The 17,500-nt window shown below is 50.0% G+C and overlaps 1 protein-coding gene across 1 annotated transcript in view; it reads left to right on the top strand.

Moving 5' to 3' along the window:
- Positions 1 to 17,500, top strand: part of cubn (cubilin (intrinsic factor-cobalamin receptor)) — a 52,364-nt gene that overhangs the window by 4,151 nt on the left and 30,713 nt on the right. The window contains 23 exon segments of the mRNA XM_057013801.1: positions 279 to 382; positions 1,228 to 1,354; positions 1,572 to 1,740; positions 1,981 to 2,112; positions 2,207 to 2,302; positions 2,551 to 2,675; positions 2,831 to 3,023; positions 5,777 to 5,895; positions 6,016 to 6,250; positions 8,892 to 9,073; positions 9,212 to 9,278; positions 9,281 to 9,373; positions 9,703 to 9,893; positions 11,431 to 11,587; positions 11,717 to 11,892; positions 12,421 to 12,586; positions 12,770 to 12,995; positions 13,297 to 13,427; positions 13,750 to 13,939; positions 14,415 to 14,575; positions 15,989 to 16,170; positions 16,307 to 16,463; positions 17,065 to 17,384. Of these exon segments, the coding sequence (XP_056869781.1) occupies positions 279 to 382; positions 1,228 to 1,354; positions 1,572 to 1,740; positions 1,981 to 2,112; positions 2,207 to 2,302; positions 2,551 to 2,675; positions 2,831 to 3,023; positions 5,777 to 5,895; positions 6,016 to 6,250; positions 8,892 to 9,073; positions 9,212 to 9,278; positions 9,281 to 9,373; positions 9,703 to 9,893; positions 11,431 to 11,587; positions 11,717 to 11,892; positions 12,421 to 12,586; positions 12,770 to 12,995; positions 13,297 to 13,427; positions 13,750 to 13,939; positions 14,415 to 14,575; positions 15,989 to 16,170; positions 16,307 to 16,463; positions 17,065 to 17,384 (3,699 nt within the window).

Below are 17,500 nucleotides of genomic sequence, written 5' to 3'. Positions count from 1 at the left end.
ACCTGCTATTGAGTCCATTAGTTAGGAGAGATTCAGTCAAATGGAAACCCGCAGAATCCTCTTTCCAGGACCACAGAGGGCCCCGTTGGCCCCTAACAGGGGTTGTTCAGCACTCAGGTGGTCTCACATGAGGACTGTTGTGAGACCTGATGAATGGATGCTATGACCCCCGACACACACTCAGAAGGCAACGCCTTCAACATTCCAGCACGACGAGCTTTGTTGACCGGCCTTTGATTTCTTTGATTTCTTTGATTTCTTTGATTTCTTTGTTCCAGGGTCCCAACTGTGCAACAGATGTGAACGAGTGTCAGCTGTTCTCTGGAAAAGCTCAAGGTTGCCAAAACGGGACAACCTGTGTCAACAGCCCCGGGTCATTTAGGTAGGTTCCACACCAAGAAGATAGAAGAATATGAGGAGGAGGGGGAGGAGAGGACGAGAGGAGAGGAGAGGAGAGGAGAGGAGAGGAGAGGAGAGGAGAGGAGAGGAGAGGAGAGGAGAGTCTTGTCTGGTCTGGTCTGGTCTGGTCTGGTCTGGTGGACCCTGGTCTGGTCTGGTCTGGTCTGGTCTGGTCTGGTCTGGTCTGGTGGACCCTGGTCTGGTCTGGTCTGGTCTGGTCTGGTCCGGTGGACCCTGGCCTCTATTGCTCTGGTGCTCAGGGCCAGTTCTTGTGCAGCCATGAGTAGAGCCTCTGTGCTGTCTTTCAGTCCGGCCTTTTCCAGCTCCTGGTAGGTTTTCTGGATATCAGCCACTTCCTCAATTTGTCGACCAACCCTAACCCTAGGGATGGTTGACAGTGCCGTGTTCATGTCCTCCAGTAGAGTTTGGTCTGGTATTTTGTTTGTTAGCCGTGGCAGGGAGGTAGTTGAGTTCCCCCAGGACTTCACGATTCTCTCTCTCAGGTCAGCTGCCCTTGTGTTGAGTCCATCTGTCATTGGGGATTTGAACCCAATCTCAATATTGGGGTGATGGAGAAACCACCCCCAAGTTGACCTGGCGTCCTGGCTTCCCTTGCTGTAGCATCTCAACGCTCATCAGTCTCTAGATGTGATAGCAGCTTCTTAGTGCGGATATTTGAACACTGAGCTAACAGCTGCTTCTCAGTCCGATTGTTCAGTCAGATAATCTTTGATTGTTTCTTGCAGTGAATGCAGAAAATCTGCCCACCGCCGCGGCGTTCTTCATATGAACAACAGAATAACAGACTCATCTTTTTCTTCTGGACAGTTGCACCTGTTCTCCAGAATGGTCCGGAAGTTTATGCACTGTGCGCTACGATGACTGCCGAAACGCAGGACAGGACCTGTGTGTGCACGGCACATGTATTGATGCTGACCGGATTACACCTGGACAGGTAGCCAACAAGTCAATTACACGCTGCCAACTAATAAAGTTCTTTGTACCAATTAGACCAAAGGTTAGAGCTGAGCTCATGCAGGAGTCGGTATTCCATGGAGATGTTTGAGTTCTTCTTATATCAGCCGGACCCACCGAACGTCAGGGGCTACATTTCCATGAATGTTATCTCAGATTGTAACAGTTTTTCCTTTGGATGTGTGTTGGGGTTCTAGCCTAAATACCAGTGCATCTGTGAGAGTGGATGGGAGGCTTCAGCAGAGAACCCAGCATGTGTAGCTGATGTCAATGAATGTAACCTTCCTAACAAACCCTGCTCTACCAATCCTGCCGTTCCTTGCTACAATACTCAGGGTTCTTTCTACTGTGGTTCCTGCCCTGCTGGTAACACCATTTATTTATCAACTCTAACGGATTATCTTAGAGTTTTGATTCGGTGTTTCAAAGCAAAACTCTAGTTTGATCGAAAAATATCCATTTCACAAGTATTAAAATCACGTAGTTCCCTGGAAAGTCTCTGAATAACATGTAAAGTAAAGAGAAGTAGTTAATCGAATGAGCCATCCATCTGTGGAACGTACCTACAGTTCTGGAAAGCGTCTAACCCTTCTAATGATGCGTCAGGTTGGCATGGAAATGGCTACAGCTGTCAGGATGTGGATGAATGTTTGACCAATAATGGTGGTTGCTCCAGTTCTCCCATGGTACAGTGTCTGAACACCATGGGCTCCTTTCACTGTGGCCCGTGTCCTCCAGGTATGCAGAAAAAATGCTCTGAGTTCTCTGGATCTGAAAGGATCCTCTCTATCCGTATGTCACCTCACCACATCTTATTTTATCTTGTCAACAGGATATGAAGGGGATGGGAAAACATGCACACAAACCAATATCTGTGCTACCAATAATGGAGGCTGTTACCCCTTAGCCACATGTTCCTCCAGCCCAGGTAGAGTACATCCCCCATTTGACTATTGCTACACCTGCACCTGCGCCCTGCCATGCCCCCCAGGGGTTTAAGAAATAATGCATCAATAACAATAATCTGAGGTGTGAAGCTTCCTCAGTTTCACCGTGTGTTGGCTTTGACACCAACTGTCGCTGTTGGGCTCTTAAATCTGTGTAACTAAATCTTTGAGCTTTAGACGAGACATTAAAAAAAGTTGTGTCAATCTTTTTGCCTCTCACAATTCCAAGGTACAAGCATGCCAGTATGCACGTGTCCTGAAGGCTATGTCGGCAATGGTTATGGACCCAGTGGTTGCACCCAAACCAGTAACATCTGTCAGACCAATAACCCCTGTGTCCATGGACAATGTGTGGTGAGTGTGTCGACCTTTGACATCTGCATGTTACCTTTCATTACTGAAAAGAGAATGGGAGCAAAATGAGTTCTGTTTTGGGGTTCGGCTTAAACTTAATACCCACAGACAAACTCTTAATGATATTCTACCTGAATTTACCTTTACCACTGCAGTCCACCACCTCTACTCCTGGATACATCTGCATCTGTAACTCTGGCTGGCAAGGAGTGAACTGTGACCAGAACATCAATGAATGTACAAGCAACCCCTGTCTCAACGGGGGGACCTGCACTGATGGTGTGAATGGATTCACATGTTCCTGCACCGCTCAGTGGACTGGCCCTCTCTGCCAGACCCCACAGCAAGGTAAATGAAGGACCCCCAGACCCCCATAATGAAGGACCCCCAGAAGGTAAAATGAGGTGATGAGTGAATCAGGACCAGGGACTTACTGTAGCAACACTAGAAGCAGAGCACAGTAGAAACACAAGGAATCCCAAAAGCTCTGGAGGTGACAGGAGCACTGAAGGTGTCAGTAGCTCTGGAGGTGACAGGAGCTCTGGAGGTGACAGTAGCTCTGGAGGTGACAGTAGCTCTGGAGGTGACAGCAGCTCTGGAGGTGACAATAGCACTGGAGGTGTCAGTAGCTCTGGAGGTGACAGGAGCACTGGAGGTGACGATAGCACTGGAGGTGACAGGAGCACTGGAGGTGTCAGTAGCTCTGGAGGTGACAGGAGCTCTGGAGGTGACAGGAGCTCTGACGGGGGCAGTAGCTCTGGAGGTGACAGGAGCACTGGAGGTGACAATAGCACTGGAGGTGACAGGAGCACTGGAGGTGACAGGAGCTCTGGAGGTGACAGGAGCTCTGGAGGTGACAGTAGCTCTGGAGGTGACAGGAGCACTGGAGGTGACAATAGCACTGGAGGTGACAGGAGCACTGGAGGTGACAGGAGCTCTGGAGGTGACAGGAGCTCTGGAGGTGACAGGAGCACTGGAGGTGACAATAGCACTGGAGGTGACAGGAGCTCTGGAGGTGACAGGAGCTCTGGAGGTGTCAGGAGCTCTGGAGGTGACAGTAGCACTGGAGGTGACAGGAGCTCTGGAGGTGACAGGAGCTCTGGAGGTGACAGGAGCACTGGAGGTGACAGGAGCTCTGGAGGTGACAGTAGCACTTGAGGTGTCAGTAGCTCTGGAGGTGACAGGAGCACTGGAGGTGTCAGTAGCTCTGGAGGTGACAGTAGCACTGGAGGTGTCAGCAGCTCTGGAGGTGACAGGAGCACTGGAGGTGTCAGTAGCTCTGGAGGTGACAGTAGCTCTGGAGGTGACAGTAGCACTGGAGGTGTCAGCAGCTCTGGAGGTGACAGGAGCACTGGAGGTGACAGGAGCTCTGGAGGTGACAGGAGCTCTGGAGGTGACAGTAGCTCTGGAGGTGACAGGAGCACTGGAGGTGACAGGAGCACTGGAGGTGACAGAGCACTGGAGGTGACAGGAGCACTGGAGGTGACAGTAGCTCTGGAGGTGACAGGAGCACTGGAGGTGACAGGAGCTCTGGAGGTGACAGGAGCACTGGAGGTGTCAGTAGCTCTGGAGGTGACAGGAGCACTGGAGGTGACAGCAGCTCTGGAGGTGACAGGAGCTCTGGAGGTGACAGGAGCTCTGGAGGTGACAGGAGCACTGGAGGTGTCAGTAGCTCTGGAGGTGACAGGAGCACTGGAGGTGACAGCAGCTCTGGAGGTGACAGGAGCTCGGAGGTGACAATAGCACTGGAGGTGACAGCAGCTCTGGAGGTGACAGGAGCTCTGGAGGTGACAGGAGCACTGGAGGTGTCAGGAGCACTGGAGGTGACAGGAGCACTGGAGGTGACAGTAGCTCTGGAGGTGACAGGAGCACTGGAGGTGTCAGTAGCTCTGGAGGTGACAGGAGCACTGGAGGTGACAGGAGCTCTGGAGGTGACAGGAGCACTGAGGTGACCGTAGCTCTGGAGGTGACAGGAGCTCTGGAGGTGACAGGAGCTCTGGAGGTGACAGGAGCACTGGAGGTGACAGGAGCTCTGGAGGTGACAGTAGCTCTGGAGGTGACAGGAGCTCTGGAGGTGACAGGAGCTCTGGAGGTGACAGCAGCTCTGGAGGTGTCAGTAGCTCTGGAGGTGACAGGAGCTCTGGAGGTGACAGCAGCTCTGGAGGTGACAGGAGCTCTGGAGGTGACAGGAGCTCTGGAGGTGACAGCAGCTCTGGAGGTGTCAGTAGCTCTGGAGGTGACAGGAGCTCTGGGGGTGACAGCAGCTCTGGAGGTGACAGGAGCTCTGGAGGTGACAGCAGCTCTGGAGGTGTCAGTAGCTCTGGAGGTGACAGGAGCACTGGAGGTGACAGCAGCTCTGGAGGTGACAGGAGCTCTGGAGGTGACAGGAGCACTGGAGGTGACAGGAGCTCTGGAGGTGACAGGAGCTCTGGAGGTGACAGTAGCTCTGGAGGTGACAGGAGCTCTGGAGGTGACAGTAGCTCTGGAGGTGTCAGTAGCTCTGGAGGTGACAGGAGCTCTGGAGGTGACAGGAGCACTGGAGGTGACAGGAGCTCTGGAGGTGACAGGAGCTCTGGAGGTGACAGGAGCACTGGAGGTGACAGGAGCTCTGGAGGTGACAGGAGTTCTGGAGGTGACAGGAGCTCTGGAGGTGTCAGTAGCTCTGGAGGTGACAGGAGCTCTGGAGGTGACAGGAGGACTGGAGGTGACAGCAGCTCTGGAGGTGTCAGTAGCTCTGGAGGTGACAGGAGCTCTGGAGGTGACAGGAGCTCTGGAGGTGACAGGAGCACTGGAGGTGTCAGCAGCACTGGAGGTGACAGGAGCTCTGGAGGTGACAGGAGGACTGGAGGTGACAGCAGCTCTGGAGGTGTCAGTAGCTGGAGGTGACAGGAGCTCTGGAGGTGACAGGAGCTCTGGAGGTGACAGTAGCTCTGGAGGTGTCAGTAGCTCTGGAGGTGACAGTAGCTCTGGAGGTGACAGGAGGACTGGAGGTGACAGGAGCTCTGGGAGGAGCAGCTGGTGGATTAGATCATCACCTTTTTGGACCTCAGGCTGTGGCTCATGGGAGTTTTAGAGCCGCGTCTCTTTTGGTCTGTCTCCAGAGTGCGGTGGTTCCCTGACTGGTCTTGCCGGGACCTTTAGCTTTCCCAATAACCCTGGTCATGAGGACTATGACCACCAGGCCAGCTGTGCCTGGGTAATCCACACAGATGCAAACAAGGTCAGTGCCAGTATTTCTTACTTTTGTGGTTCTTGTAAGTTCTTGTTCTGTAAAATCACAATATTCCAAGACAACATATATTGGGAATAAATCCAAAACATGTGATATTTCCCCCTTTAGATTCTCCAAATTACATTTCCTTTCTTTCATCTGGAGAGCAGCACAAACTGCAACTTTGACTTTCTTCAAGTCCATGACGGGGACAGCGCCTCAGCCTATGTTCTCGGGAAGTTCTGTGGTCAAAATAACCCACCTGTGCTGCACAGCTCACATAATTCGCTCTACTTCTGGTTTCGCTCTGATCACGTGGTGAGTGGGGGAGGCTTCACGGTGGCCTGGCAGTCTCAAGACCCAGGTAGGACCTGTCTGTCTGTCTGTCTGTCTGTCTGTCTGTCTGTCTGTCTGTCTGTCTGTCTGTCTGTCTGCCTGCCTGTCTGTCTGTCTGTCTGCCTGTCTGCCTGCCTGTCTGTCTGTCTGTCTGTCTGCCTGTCTGCCTGCCTGCCTGCCTGCCTGCCTGTCTGTCTGTATCTTGGTCAGAGGATGTTCTGATGTTCTTCTCCAGGGTCTGGGTGGATGGAGACCATCAGACCTTCACAGTTGTCCCTCAGAAACTCTGAGGGTCTGAGGGTCATTGTCTGAAGCACCTGTAGCAGCTTCATACAGACATTTTCAGTCTGGAATTGTGATCATCTCTCCTTTCATCTTCAGATAGATTCTTCTTATGAATTTAATTCATCCATTATCTCCTTTTCACCTCGTTAATGATGTTTTTACTGCAGCTGATAGCGTGATGTGAAGGCTCCTTTGTCTAGCTTTAAATTTAATGCATCCCACCCATCCATCCATCCATCCAACATCCATCCATCCATCCATCCATCCACCCATCCATCCATCCACCCATCCATCCATCCAACCATCCATCATCCATCCATCCATCCATCCACCCATCCATCCATCCATCCATCCACCCACTCATCCACCCATCCATCCATCCATCATCCATCCATCCATCCATTATCCATCCAGCCACCCACCCATCTATCCATCCACCCATCCATCCATCCATCATCCACCCACTCATCCATCCATCCATCCACCCATCCATCCATCCATCCCTTCATCCATCCACCCACTCATCCATCCATCCATCCATCATCCACCCATCCATCCATCCATCATCCACCCATCCATCCATCCATCCATCCAGCCACCCACCCATCCATCCATCCTCCCATCCATCCATCCATCCATCCATCCATCCATCCATCCATCCATCCATCATCCACCCATCCATCCATCATCCATCCATCATCCATCCACCCACTCATCCATCCATCCCTTCATCCATCCACCCACTCATCCATCCATCATCCATCATCCACCCATCCATCCCTTCATCCATCCACCCACTCATCCATCCATCATCCACCCTTTTTCTTCTGCTAATCTGGTACCAGGGTGCAGGAGCAGCATTCCCAGCAGGAATGCCTGATGTTACTCTCCTCTCCAGCTCTTCTGGGAGGATCCCACTTCATTCCCAGTCCAGCCGAGTGACATATGTTTCTTTCAGGCTGAAATGAGTGCATCAACGTGTGAATTTCTAATGTGGGCTGATCCACAATAGAAAGGCAGCAGTATCAGGTCCAACCTGAGAGGGGCCAATTTGCCAAATCTATTGTTCCAGTGATTAGGCTACTAAGAGAAGCAGTCATTTCCGAAGAATGTAAAGGTTTAGTTTCTGAAAATAAATTCATGATCGTGTAGACTTGTTTGACTGACCAAATGGGGCAAAGTCAGGGATCAGTCCGCTGACAGGATACCCCCATGAACTCTCAGGCACCCTGTGGAAGGTACACAGCAGGGCCAGTTTTGCATGACCAGGACAAAAACGGCGTTGTTTCTCTTGAATCTGTGGTTTGACCATTCGTCAAATGGTCTCCCCCCAAGAACCCTGGTGTCTTTGCACTCTCCGCTCCCTCTTTTTAAAATATTCCCACTTCGGGTTGTTGTTCACTTCATGTTTGCCACAACTAGCTAGTGTCAATTACAAGGAACTGATGACAGAAGGAGGACTCAAAAGTGGAACCATGTCCAATTGATTAAGATCTCTGCTAGAAGACCTGCTGCATGGCATTGTTTTGTTTTGGCACTCAAACCCAGCCTGTGGGCCAGCAGGTGGTTCCTGCAGTTCTTTTGTTCCCATTGTTAGTTTAATGAAAAAGATTAATGCCTTAAATGTAATCATCCCGTGTTAACACATTAGTCATGCCTTTTTTGGATACTGGAGCCTATCCCAGCTACATATGGCTGAAGGAAGGGTACATTCCTGAATCAGACACCAGCTCATCACAGGGCCCTATGTCAGCATTTGGTACCTTGCTCAAGAGTACCTCAGCAGTGCTCCACATTTAAGTTTCAGTGTATTCTATTTAGAGCCCAAAATCACAAACATAGTGTGCCCCAGGAGGGCTTTACAAGCTGCACAGTTGTGACATACTCTGTCCTTAGACCTTTGAACCGGCTCAGGAAATACTTGACACCCTGGTGCATCTTTAGATGTTCTCACACAGAGATGTGGTCCTTCCATCCTTCAGGTCTTGTTGGACCAGGTCTAGTACCGGCAAAACTAGAAAAAGAAAAACTAGAGGGGCTCCAGCAGTAACATGTACATTTATGTGACATGAATGTATGATTTTGGGTTGGGTAGGGGAAGCGGAGTGTGTTGGTGTATCATAGAAGCACCGGCACTCTGAGCCTATCGCAGCAGAATTGAGAATTTCTGTGTTCACCTTAATCATGAACTTTATCCAAAAGGAAGGTCTTACGTTGCTCTGAAGGTGTCCTGGTAATAGGGGGAGGTTTTGTCAACAGCGGGACTTGAACTGACAACTCTCCATTTCTCAGCCCAGTCCCCTACAGAGTTACCCCAGCACTTTATGGTTCTATGACTCTGTAACGATGAGAAATGTGCATTTGAAACATCATTTTCGTTGCAGTGTGTGGTGGTGAACTGTCTGCTCCCTACGGCAGCATTAATTCCCCGGGCTACCCAGGAAATTACCCACCTGACCGGGATTGCTTCTGGACAGTGACAGTTCAGCCCGGCTTGCTCATCACCTTTGCATTTGGAACTCTGAAGCTAGAGGACCACCCTAATTGCAGTTATGACTTCCTCGAGGTAATACTTAAATACATTTCAAAACACTTCTTTGGATACTGAAAAATATAGAAAGGGATGATGTCAGAAAATATACTTGGTTTTATTTCATGTCAAATAACAATTGTGATTCTGCATTTTGTTTGTTAAACATTCTAGATCCGGGATGGCGTTCTCCCAGAAGATCCAGTTCTGGGAAAGTACTGCAGTACTGCAACCCCTCCCCCCTGCGGACCACTGGCCCAGCCGCCTGGATTCATTTCCACTCTGACTTCACTGTCTCAGACCAAGGATTCCACATTACGTATACAACTTCACCAAGTAGGGAACCCTTCGTGGTGCATTTAAAGTCCTTTCTGATTTAGAATGACTTCAACATGACCCTCAGAATGACAGATTCTTCTTCTTTATGGGCCACATATAGGATGATGTCACCCTACAACTACACAAGCTGCTATTGTAAAAAAATAAAAATCAAGATTTAACTCTTTCCCATATTCATAGATAAGGTGAAAGCAAATTCCAGGATCTTTGGCTCCATCAATGACTGCTCAATGGTCATGGACTGTTTCGGTTCCAGACTCAAACCAATGAAGTCCTCTTCTTTCACTGTCTGTGCTTCTAATGTTGTGCTGTGTGTTTTGTTGTAGGTGACCCTGGGTGTGGTGGTACATTCACTGACAGTGACGGCATAATCATCTCCCCCAACTGGCCCAATGATTATGCCCACAACCGACAGTGTATCTATTTGATCAGGTTGCCAGTGGGAGAGAAGGTTTCTCTGAACTTCACTCACATGAGCCTGGAGAACCACAGTAGCTGCTCTTTTGACTATGTGGAGGTAGGACTTGTTCAGGGTTCATGACCTGATTCACTTCTTGAAATGCTTTTAAATACTTTTCAGTCTTTTCCATGACCAATGTGTGCAATATGGAACTTTTTATAAGTTTAAAGATGTCAGTCAAATCCATGGGAAAGGTGACTGTCCAATTCGTGCACTTAGTAAGCAAGTTCACCCACCATCATGCAAAGTGCCTGTGAAATAGCTCAGCTTGGTTGTAAGACTGACAAGTAAATACAAAATAATGTGTTGGGATTTGCATCCAAAATTCAAGGCAGGACCAAAGAAAGCAGACAGGTGAGCCAGCTTGTAGTAAGAAACGGTGGATTTCCAATGTTTACACAGGTGAAGGAAGGTGCGCGTGCTTGAATGGTGTGTGTGACGCAGACAAAAGGTGCGGCGCTGGTTGGCGAGGGAATGAGGTGACCTTGGGAAAGGAGACAAAAGGCAAGAGTTAGTCAAACACAAGATTCACTCGTAGTCAATTCCTCTGTGAACCATCACCTTATCGTGGTGGAGGAGTTTGCGTACCCTAATGAGCCTGGGAGCTTTGCTGTCCGGGGCAGTTCTTCCCTGGTAGGGCCTCCCAAGGCAGATTGGTCCTAGGTGAAGGGTCACATAAAGAATAGTTCATAAGACCCAACATGGCACAGCAAAGAGGGAAGCTGCATACCCGGCCCGGAGGGTTACCGGGGCCCCACCCTGGAGCCAGGGCTCGATGGCGAGCACCTGGTGGCCGGGCCTACATCCATGGGGCCCAGCCGGGCCCAGCCGAACCAGCTATGTGGACACTCCCGTCTCCAGTGGACCCACCACCCGCAGGAGGTGCATGAAGGGTCCAGTGCAGTGTGGATTGGGCGACAGACCAAGGCGTCACTTGGTGGTCCGATCCTCGGTTATGGAAATTTGCTATTGAAACATGGAACATCACCTCTCTGGTGGGGAAAGAGCTGGAGTTTGTGGGGGAGGTTGAGCGCTATCGACTAGATATGGTCGGCCTCGCCTCCACACATAGACCAGAGGGTGTGTTCCAACTACAGGGGGATCACACTCCTCAGCCTCCCTGGGAAAGTCTATGCCAGGGTGCTGGAAAAGAGGATTAGACTGACAGTTGAATCTCTGATCGAGGAGGAACAATGCGGGTTTCGCCCTGGTTGTGGAACCACGGATCAACTCTTTACCCTTGCTGGGGTGCTTGAGGGGAGTTGGGAGTTTGCCCAACCAGTCCACATGTGCTTTGTGGACTTGGAAAAGGCCTATGACCAGGTCCCCAGGAGCATCCTGTGGGGGGCGCTCCGGGAGTATGGGGTGGAAGGTCCCTTGATAAGGGCCGCCCAGTCCCTGAACCAAAGGAGCAGGAGCTTGGTCCGGATAGCCGGTTGTAAGTCGGACTCGTTCCCAGTGAGGGTTGGACTCCGCCAGGGCTGCTCCTTGTCACCGGTTCTGTTCATAGTAGTAGCAATAGCAGTAGCAGCATAATGGGATCCAGGTATTCCGTAGTCATCGCTCTTCTGTACTCTCCCATTTCCTCTTCCAGGTTCGTGATGGCAGCACTGAGACGGATCCCCTGATAGGGAAATACTGCGGAAGTGTTCTACCAGCTCCTGTCAGGTCATCGTCCAACTTCCTGTGGATTCGCTTTAAATCTGACAGCTCAGTCAGCCGTGCTGGTTTTAGGGCTGCTTACACAGTTGGTACTGTCTGCCTGTCTCCCTGTCTGTCTCCCTGTCTGTCTGCCTGTCTGTCTGTCTGTCTCAGATGGTTAATAGAGGGATAAGGGGACTCGATGCCACTCACCTTGTGTTCATTTTATGTCTCCATAGCTTGTGGGGGTACGTTTTCTGGGACCGGGCACTTGCGCTCCCCCTACCACCCCAACGCTTATCCCCATAATAAGAACTGTGAGTGGGTCATTAGCCAGCCAGAAGGCTATGTGGTCACCCTGAACTTCCTGTCATTTGATGTTGAGGGAGGCTCCTGCAGTTACGACTTTGTCGAGGTAAACGAAGGGAATCAGCTGAGGAACAAAAGTACCAATATCCATCCCCTTTAATTAGGCATGCAGGAGGTGCAGGATCCTCTGCCAGCAGGAGCTCCTACAGCAGGAGCTCCTACCAGCAGGATCCTCTGCCAGCAGGAGCTCCTACCAGCAGGAGCTGGCTAGTGTGCAAGCCAAAGGACTGACACTGCTTTAGGATGCTGCTTTAGGCACCACCCAACTGTGGAAGAAGGAAGACCAAATGATGAACAGAACATCAATGAACACATTTCTTCAGCTGGATATTTTGCTTCATCTGTTCAATAATTGGAAGATTAGAAGTGTTTCAGTTCACCACAGTCTCACTGTTTTTCATTAGTTTTTACATAAAACCACGTATTTCCTGTTGATTATTGGCACTCATCCAAAGTGTGTGAAGCATTCTGCCTTTGAGAGGGAACGGTTCCAAGGGTTTTAATCTGGAGTGATTCTGTCAGTTAGGGTCCAGCAGCTGCTCCAGTCTGTCTCCTGACATTGCTGCTCTTCCAGGTGAGGGACGGCTCCATGTCCAGTTCTCCTCTGCTGGGGACATACTGTGGTGTTGAGATTCCTCCCAGACTTCAGTCCACTCAGAGATCGATGTACATTCGATTTACCACCGATTCTTCTGTCAGCAACCACGGCTTTGAAGCGGCGTATGGTTCTGCCTTGGAGGGTGAGGATGATGGGAACATTCAGGGGCAATAACTGGAGTTCTTAGTCCAAACAGGAGTTCTATGATATTCTCTCTCTCTCTCGCTACACATATATAGAGTGTGTCCAAAGAGAGAGAGAGGGCGAGAGGGGGCGAGAGGGAGCGAGAGCAGCATGACCTACATGCTCTTTTCTTTGTCTTCAGGCTGCGGTGATACTTTGACCAGCCCCTCTGGCACCATCACGAGTCCTGGCCACCCCTCCATCTACCCCCACGGTGCCAACTGTACCTGGTACATAACTGTCAGTCCAGGGAACCTGGTCCAGCTGGTGTTTGAGTCCTTCAACCTGGAGTACCACACGAACTGTAATTTTGATTACGTTGAAGTTTATGACAACGGAACTGTGCAGACTGGAAGCAAACTTGGCAGGTGAGACTCGTGCACAGGTGGAACACTGGCTGCACCTCTGCGCTGCTGCACAAAGCTACACTTGTTGCCTTCACGTTTGGCTTCAATTGAGTTCGTTTTTATATGGGGTTAGAGTTATATGGGGCTGCTTTGCAGGTCACCTTTAAACAGCCTTAATTGGACGTTGGCACATCTTAAATGGAGCTACAAAAGCACCAAACCAATAATAATGTTACTGTTAGCATACTTGAGCAATATATTTAGACCAACTGGGGGATTTCAGCCCCGTTAGTAAGACCTCAAAGACTCGGCTGTCGTGCAGGTACTGTGGCCGTTCGGTCCCTCCGTCCATCACCAGTACGGACAACCAGCTGACCCTGCTGTTTGTGTCCGACACAAGCTTAGCAACGGAAGGATTTTCTGCCAGCTACGTCTCCATCGACGCCGCCACAGGTACCCACGTCGACTCTGGGCATCATATTTCTGCCTATAGTTCAGGCAGTATTTGACATATTGAAGGGACGCATTGCCATTTTAGAAATAGAATGTTATGCAACGTATCTGTGTAGATTCTCCATCATCCAGGTCATCGTTATGTCAGTGAGATCTCTGTGCCGACTGGCCTTGTTGGGCTTTTCTTAAATACCTTTGGCCTTCCCTCCAAAAAGAGAGAAGGCCAAACTTCTTCTCCTTTGTCCTCATCCACAGCAGCATGCATGAAATGTAGTGGTCTCTGTTGAAATGGGTGGTAAAATATCTGTTTGTTTCCCTTCAGATTGCAGTGAGACCTTTACTTCCCCCACCGGGTCCTTCAGTTCACCCAACTACCCAAACTACTACCCTAATAACAGAGACTGTATCTTCAAGATAATCGTGGAGGTCAACATGCAGATCATGCTCAACTTTAGCAGCTTTAGCCTGGAAGGCTCTACTCCCTCATGTTACTTTGACTTTGTGGAGATCAGGTGAGTCACAAAGGATTGTGGGTAATAATATGAAGGGTGGTTGATACTGTCCGCTCAAAGCAGAGAGGTTCAGAGTGTGAGTTCCTGTGTTCCTGTGTTCCTTTTCTCATGTCTGTGTGGGTTCTCTCCGAGTTCTCCGAGTCCAAACATCTAATTGGGGGATCCACTGGGGAATCCATTTGGGAGGGCCAGTTGGTGGATCTCTTCAGGGGGTCCATTTGGGCGATCCAATCGGGGATAGATGAATTGACCTGTATGTTGCCCCTGTGCAGGGTGGACCCTGAACGCAGATGAGAGAACATGAGAATAACATTCAATATTCCCACAGTGGCTAAAGCTAGCAACACAAGATACAGCACAATGTACACACACATATTCTCACAGACACTGGAATAGCTCAGGCCATCGAGATCGTTGGTTCGTGTCAGCTGTTTCATTCATTAATGACACGTGAATCCGCTTCCATCTTTTTCAGGGATGGGGGCTATGAGACGTCTCCTCTGATTGGTAAATTCTGTGGTAGCGACAGACCTCCAGCCATCGTCTCCCATAGCAACCGCCTGTGGGTAAAGTTCCACTCCGATTCTGCCATCACGTATGGTGGATTCACTGCCCACTGGGATGGGACTCAGACTGGTGAGTAGAACCAAGAATGTGGAAAGTTTTCCAGAAAGGCAGTTGCATTTCTGTCATCAGCAGGCTGGAACGGTGCAGCGGTTCCTTGTCTTTTCTGTTCAGATGTGAGAGGAAGCCCAGCGTTTGAGTCATTTCTAGGAGTCAGACACTAGAACCACTTTTCTTCACTTTTGGACTCCATCCTCGTCCCTAACCAAAAACTTATATTTGGAAATATACATAAATAAACGATACAGTGAGTCAGTATGCAGTTGGAAAGTCATCAGATGATTTCGTCTTTTCATATTTTGTTAGGGTTAGGGTCAGAGGGTTAGGGGTCAGGGCTGGGGTTAGGGTTAGGGGGTTAGGGTGAGGGTCAGAGGGTTAGGGTTAGGGTCAGAGGGTTAGGGGTCAGGGCTGGGGTTAGGGTTAGGGGTTAGGGTTAGGGTTAGGGTCAGAGGGTTAGGGGTCAGGGCTGGGGTTAGGGTTAGGGTTAGGGGTTAGGGGGTTAGGGTTAGGGGTTAGGGTTAGAGGGTCAGAGGGTTAGGGGTCAGGGCTGGGGTTAGGGTTAGGGTTAGGGTTAGGGGGTTAGGGTTAGGGTTAGGGGTTAGGGTGAGGGTCAGAGGGTTCGGGGTTAGGGTTAGAGGGTCAGAGGGTTAGGGGTCAGGGCTGGGGTTAGGGTTAGGGTTAGGGGGTTAGGGTTAGAGGGCTAGGGTTAGAGGGTTAGAGGGTTAGGGTTAGAGGTTAGGGTTAGGGTTAGAGGGTTAGAGCGTAGACTCTACACTCAGTTACATTTGAAGCTGTGTGTGTGTGTGTGTGTGTGTGTGAATGTGGGCATCAATGTATCCTTCAAATGAGTGAATCCAACGGTGTAAAAGGGAGCGTTACCGCAGGTCATTCATCCCAACGGCCGTCAGATTGTCCAACATTCACAACTCTTAATGTAGCACCAATAACCCAGGGTTGGCATGTTTCTCTGCACTAACTAATCATCCTACCTCTGGAAGGTCTTATTTGCGCCTTCATTTTTCTTCACACTAACCCTTCTGTACATAATTTTTAATTTCTGTATATACTGTATAATGTACAAAGTAATGTACATAATATAAGAGTCTTTTTATCCCTATCCTTATGAATAAAGAAGAGGATATAAATGATGATGACATGATGAAATGATCCTCAACATGCCATTAAATGACTTTAATGAAAGCTTGGGAGCTCAAATGAACAGCATAGCAACAAGGGGGAATAAGAAGGGATCCTAACAGCCAACAGATTTTATGTTCCTGCGTTCTTATGTGGACTCATATTGACGAACTCCTGTTGTGATGCTAATGCTTTGATGTGTGCTTTAATCTACCATGAGTGCAACAAGCTGCTCTCAGCCTCCAGAAGCCTGTCATGATAACGTTCCGTCACATCTCTACCTTGAAGGATGTGGTGGGACTCTGACGACTGCATCTGGGGGATTTTCCTCCCCCAACTACCCTCTGCCCTACCACCCCAACGCCGAGTGCTACTGGACCATCAGGACCAGCCAGGGAAACCAGCTCCACCTCTCCTTCTCTGACTTCCACCTGGAGTCCAGCGCGTCCTGCAGCTATGACTACCTGGCTGTGAGTTCTGGCCATCACGCCGTAGTTTGCTCTTTGTTGGACTGATCTGTTTTCATCCACAGATGTTCCACTGCAGAACCTTCAGCATGTCCATTTATTTATGAAGGAGGTTGTCAGTAGCTGTGTGTGTGTGCAGGTGTACGACGGCAGCAGCGACAGTGCTCCACAGCTGGGCAGACTGTGTGGCAGCCAGCAGCCCAGCACCATTAACTCTACTGGGAATCAACTTTACATCAAACTGCGCACAGACAGCAGCGTCGCCGCAGGAGGCTTCCTGGCGTCCTATAGCACAGGTGATCTCAAACAGGAAACCCATCATCAGTAGCCCACACTAATGTGTAGGGATGTCTACACATGAAGAACCAGCCAGAAGGCAGCCCCCAGGGGTTCTAATCAGAACCTGCAGAGGCAAAGCCACAGCGACCCCTAGTGTCCAGGAGGGGAAAGATGTGCTGACAATAATCATATGCAGATGCAGCTATGAGAGCAAAAGTCAAGCTTTAGGAATCAGTGAATGACCTATGAGTTAGTGAAGCAAGGCTCTATCGCCACGGTTCAACTGCTCAACATGCTAACTGAATGCTAAAAGTCTGCCCTGTGGACTGTTGAGACACCTGACCTGAAGGTCCAAACTTAGCTCCTATTTTTGTTACATCTCCTGCCCACACTACACACACCTCCTCTTGCATCTCGCAGCCATCTGATGAAGTCTTCTTATGGAGCAACATTATTTAGAATGTCGCTCTATGTGCTACACACAAGTTGTGATTGGCTCTAAAGTGCAGCTGAACTGGCGGTGCTGAACATGTCAGGAGTTTCCATCCGTTCTTACGTGGTCCACAGTTCTGTGAGGAGACGAGCGTCACGTTAGCATCTGATTGTGTCTGTTGTCAGAGTGCAGCAACGTGCTGGTCTCAGGCCGCTACAGAGGAGTGGTGGAGTCTCTCAACTTCCCCAGGAACTACCCAGCATCCGCCCAGTGCAGCTGGACCATCCAGGCCACCACTGGGAACACCATCAACTACACCTTTACTGCCTTCCAGTTGGAGGGCCCTGCCAGCAGCTGTGTCTATGACTATGTGAAGGTAAACCCATCTTTTTACATTTACTAACTACATGCTAGGTTCGTAGTCTTTTACTGTCACACAGTTTAGTAGCATCCATGTAAATCCTGCCATGGAGGTGGTTCCTTGCTGTTCTGCTGCACCCAGAATGCAGACACAGACACACACGTGACAAAAGCTGGGCTAAGGGTGGCTGGTCCATGAGGCAGGGAGGGACGGACAGTAAAGGGGAGGGAGGTGAGGAGTCCAGGCCTTGGTCAGGAGCC

The sequence above is a fragment of the Takifugu flavidus genome, chromosome 17 (assembly GCF_003711565.1).
Source record: "Takifugu flavidus isolate HTHZ2018 chromosome 17, ASM371156v2, whole genome shotgun sequence".
NCBI classification, from domain to species: domain Eukaryota; kingdom Metazoa; phylum Chordata; class Actinopteri; order Tetraodontiformes; family Tetraodontidae; genus Takifugu; species Takifugu flavidus.
The sequence above is the reverse complement of the archived record's forward strand: the minus strand, read 5'-3'. Positions and strand labels throughout refer to the sequence as shown.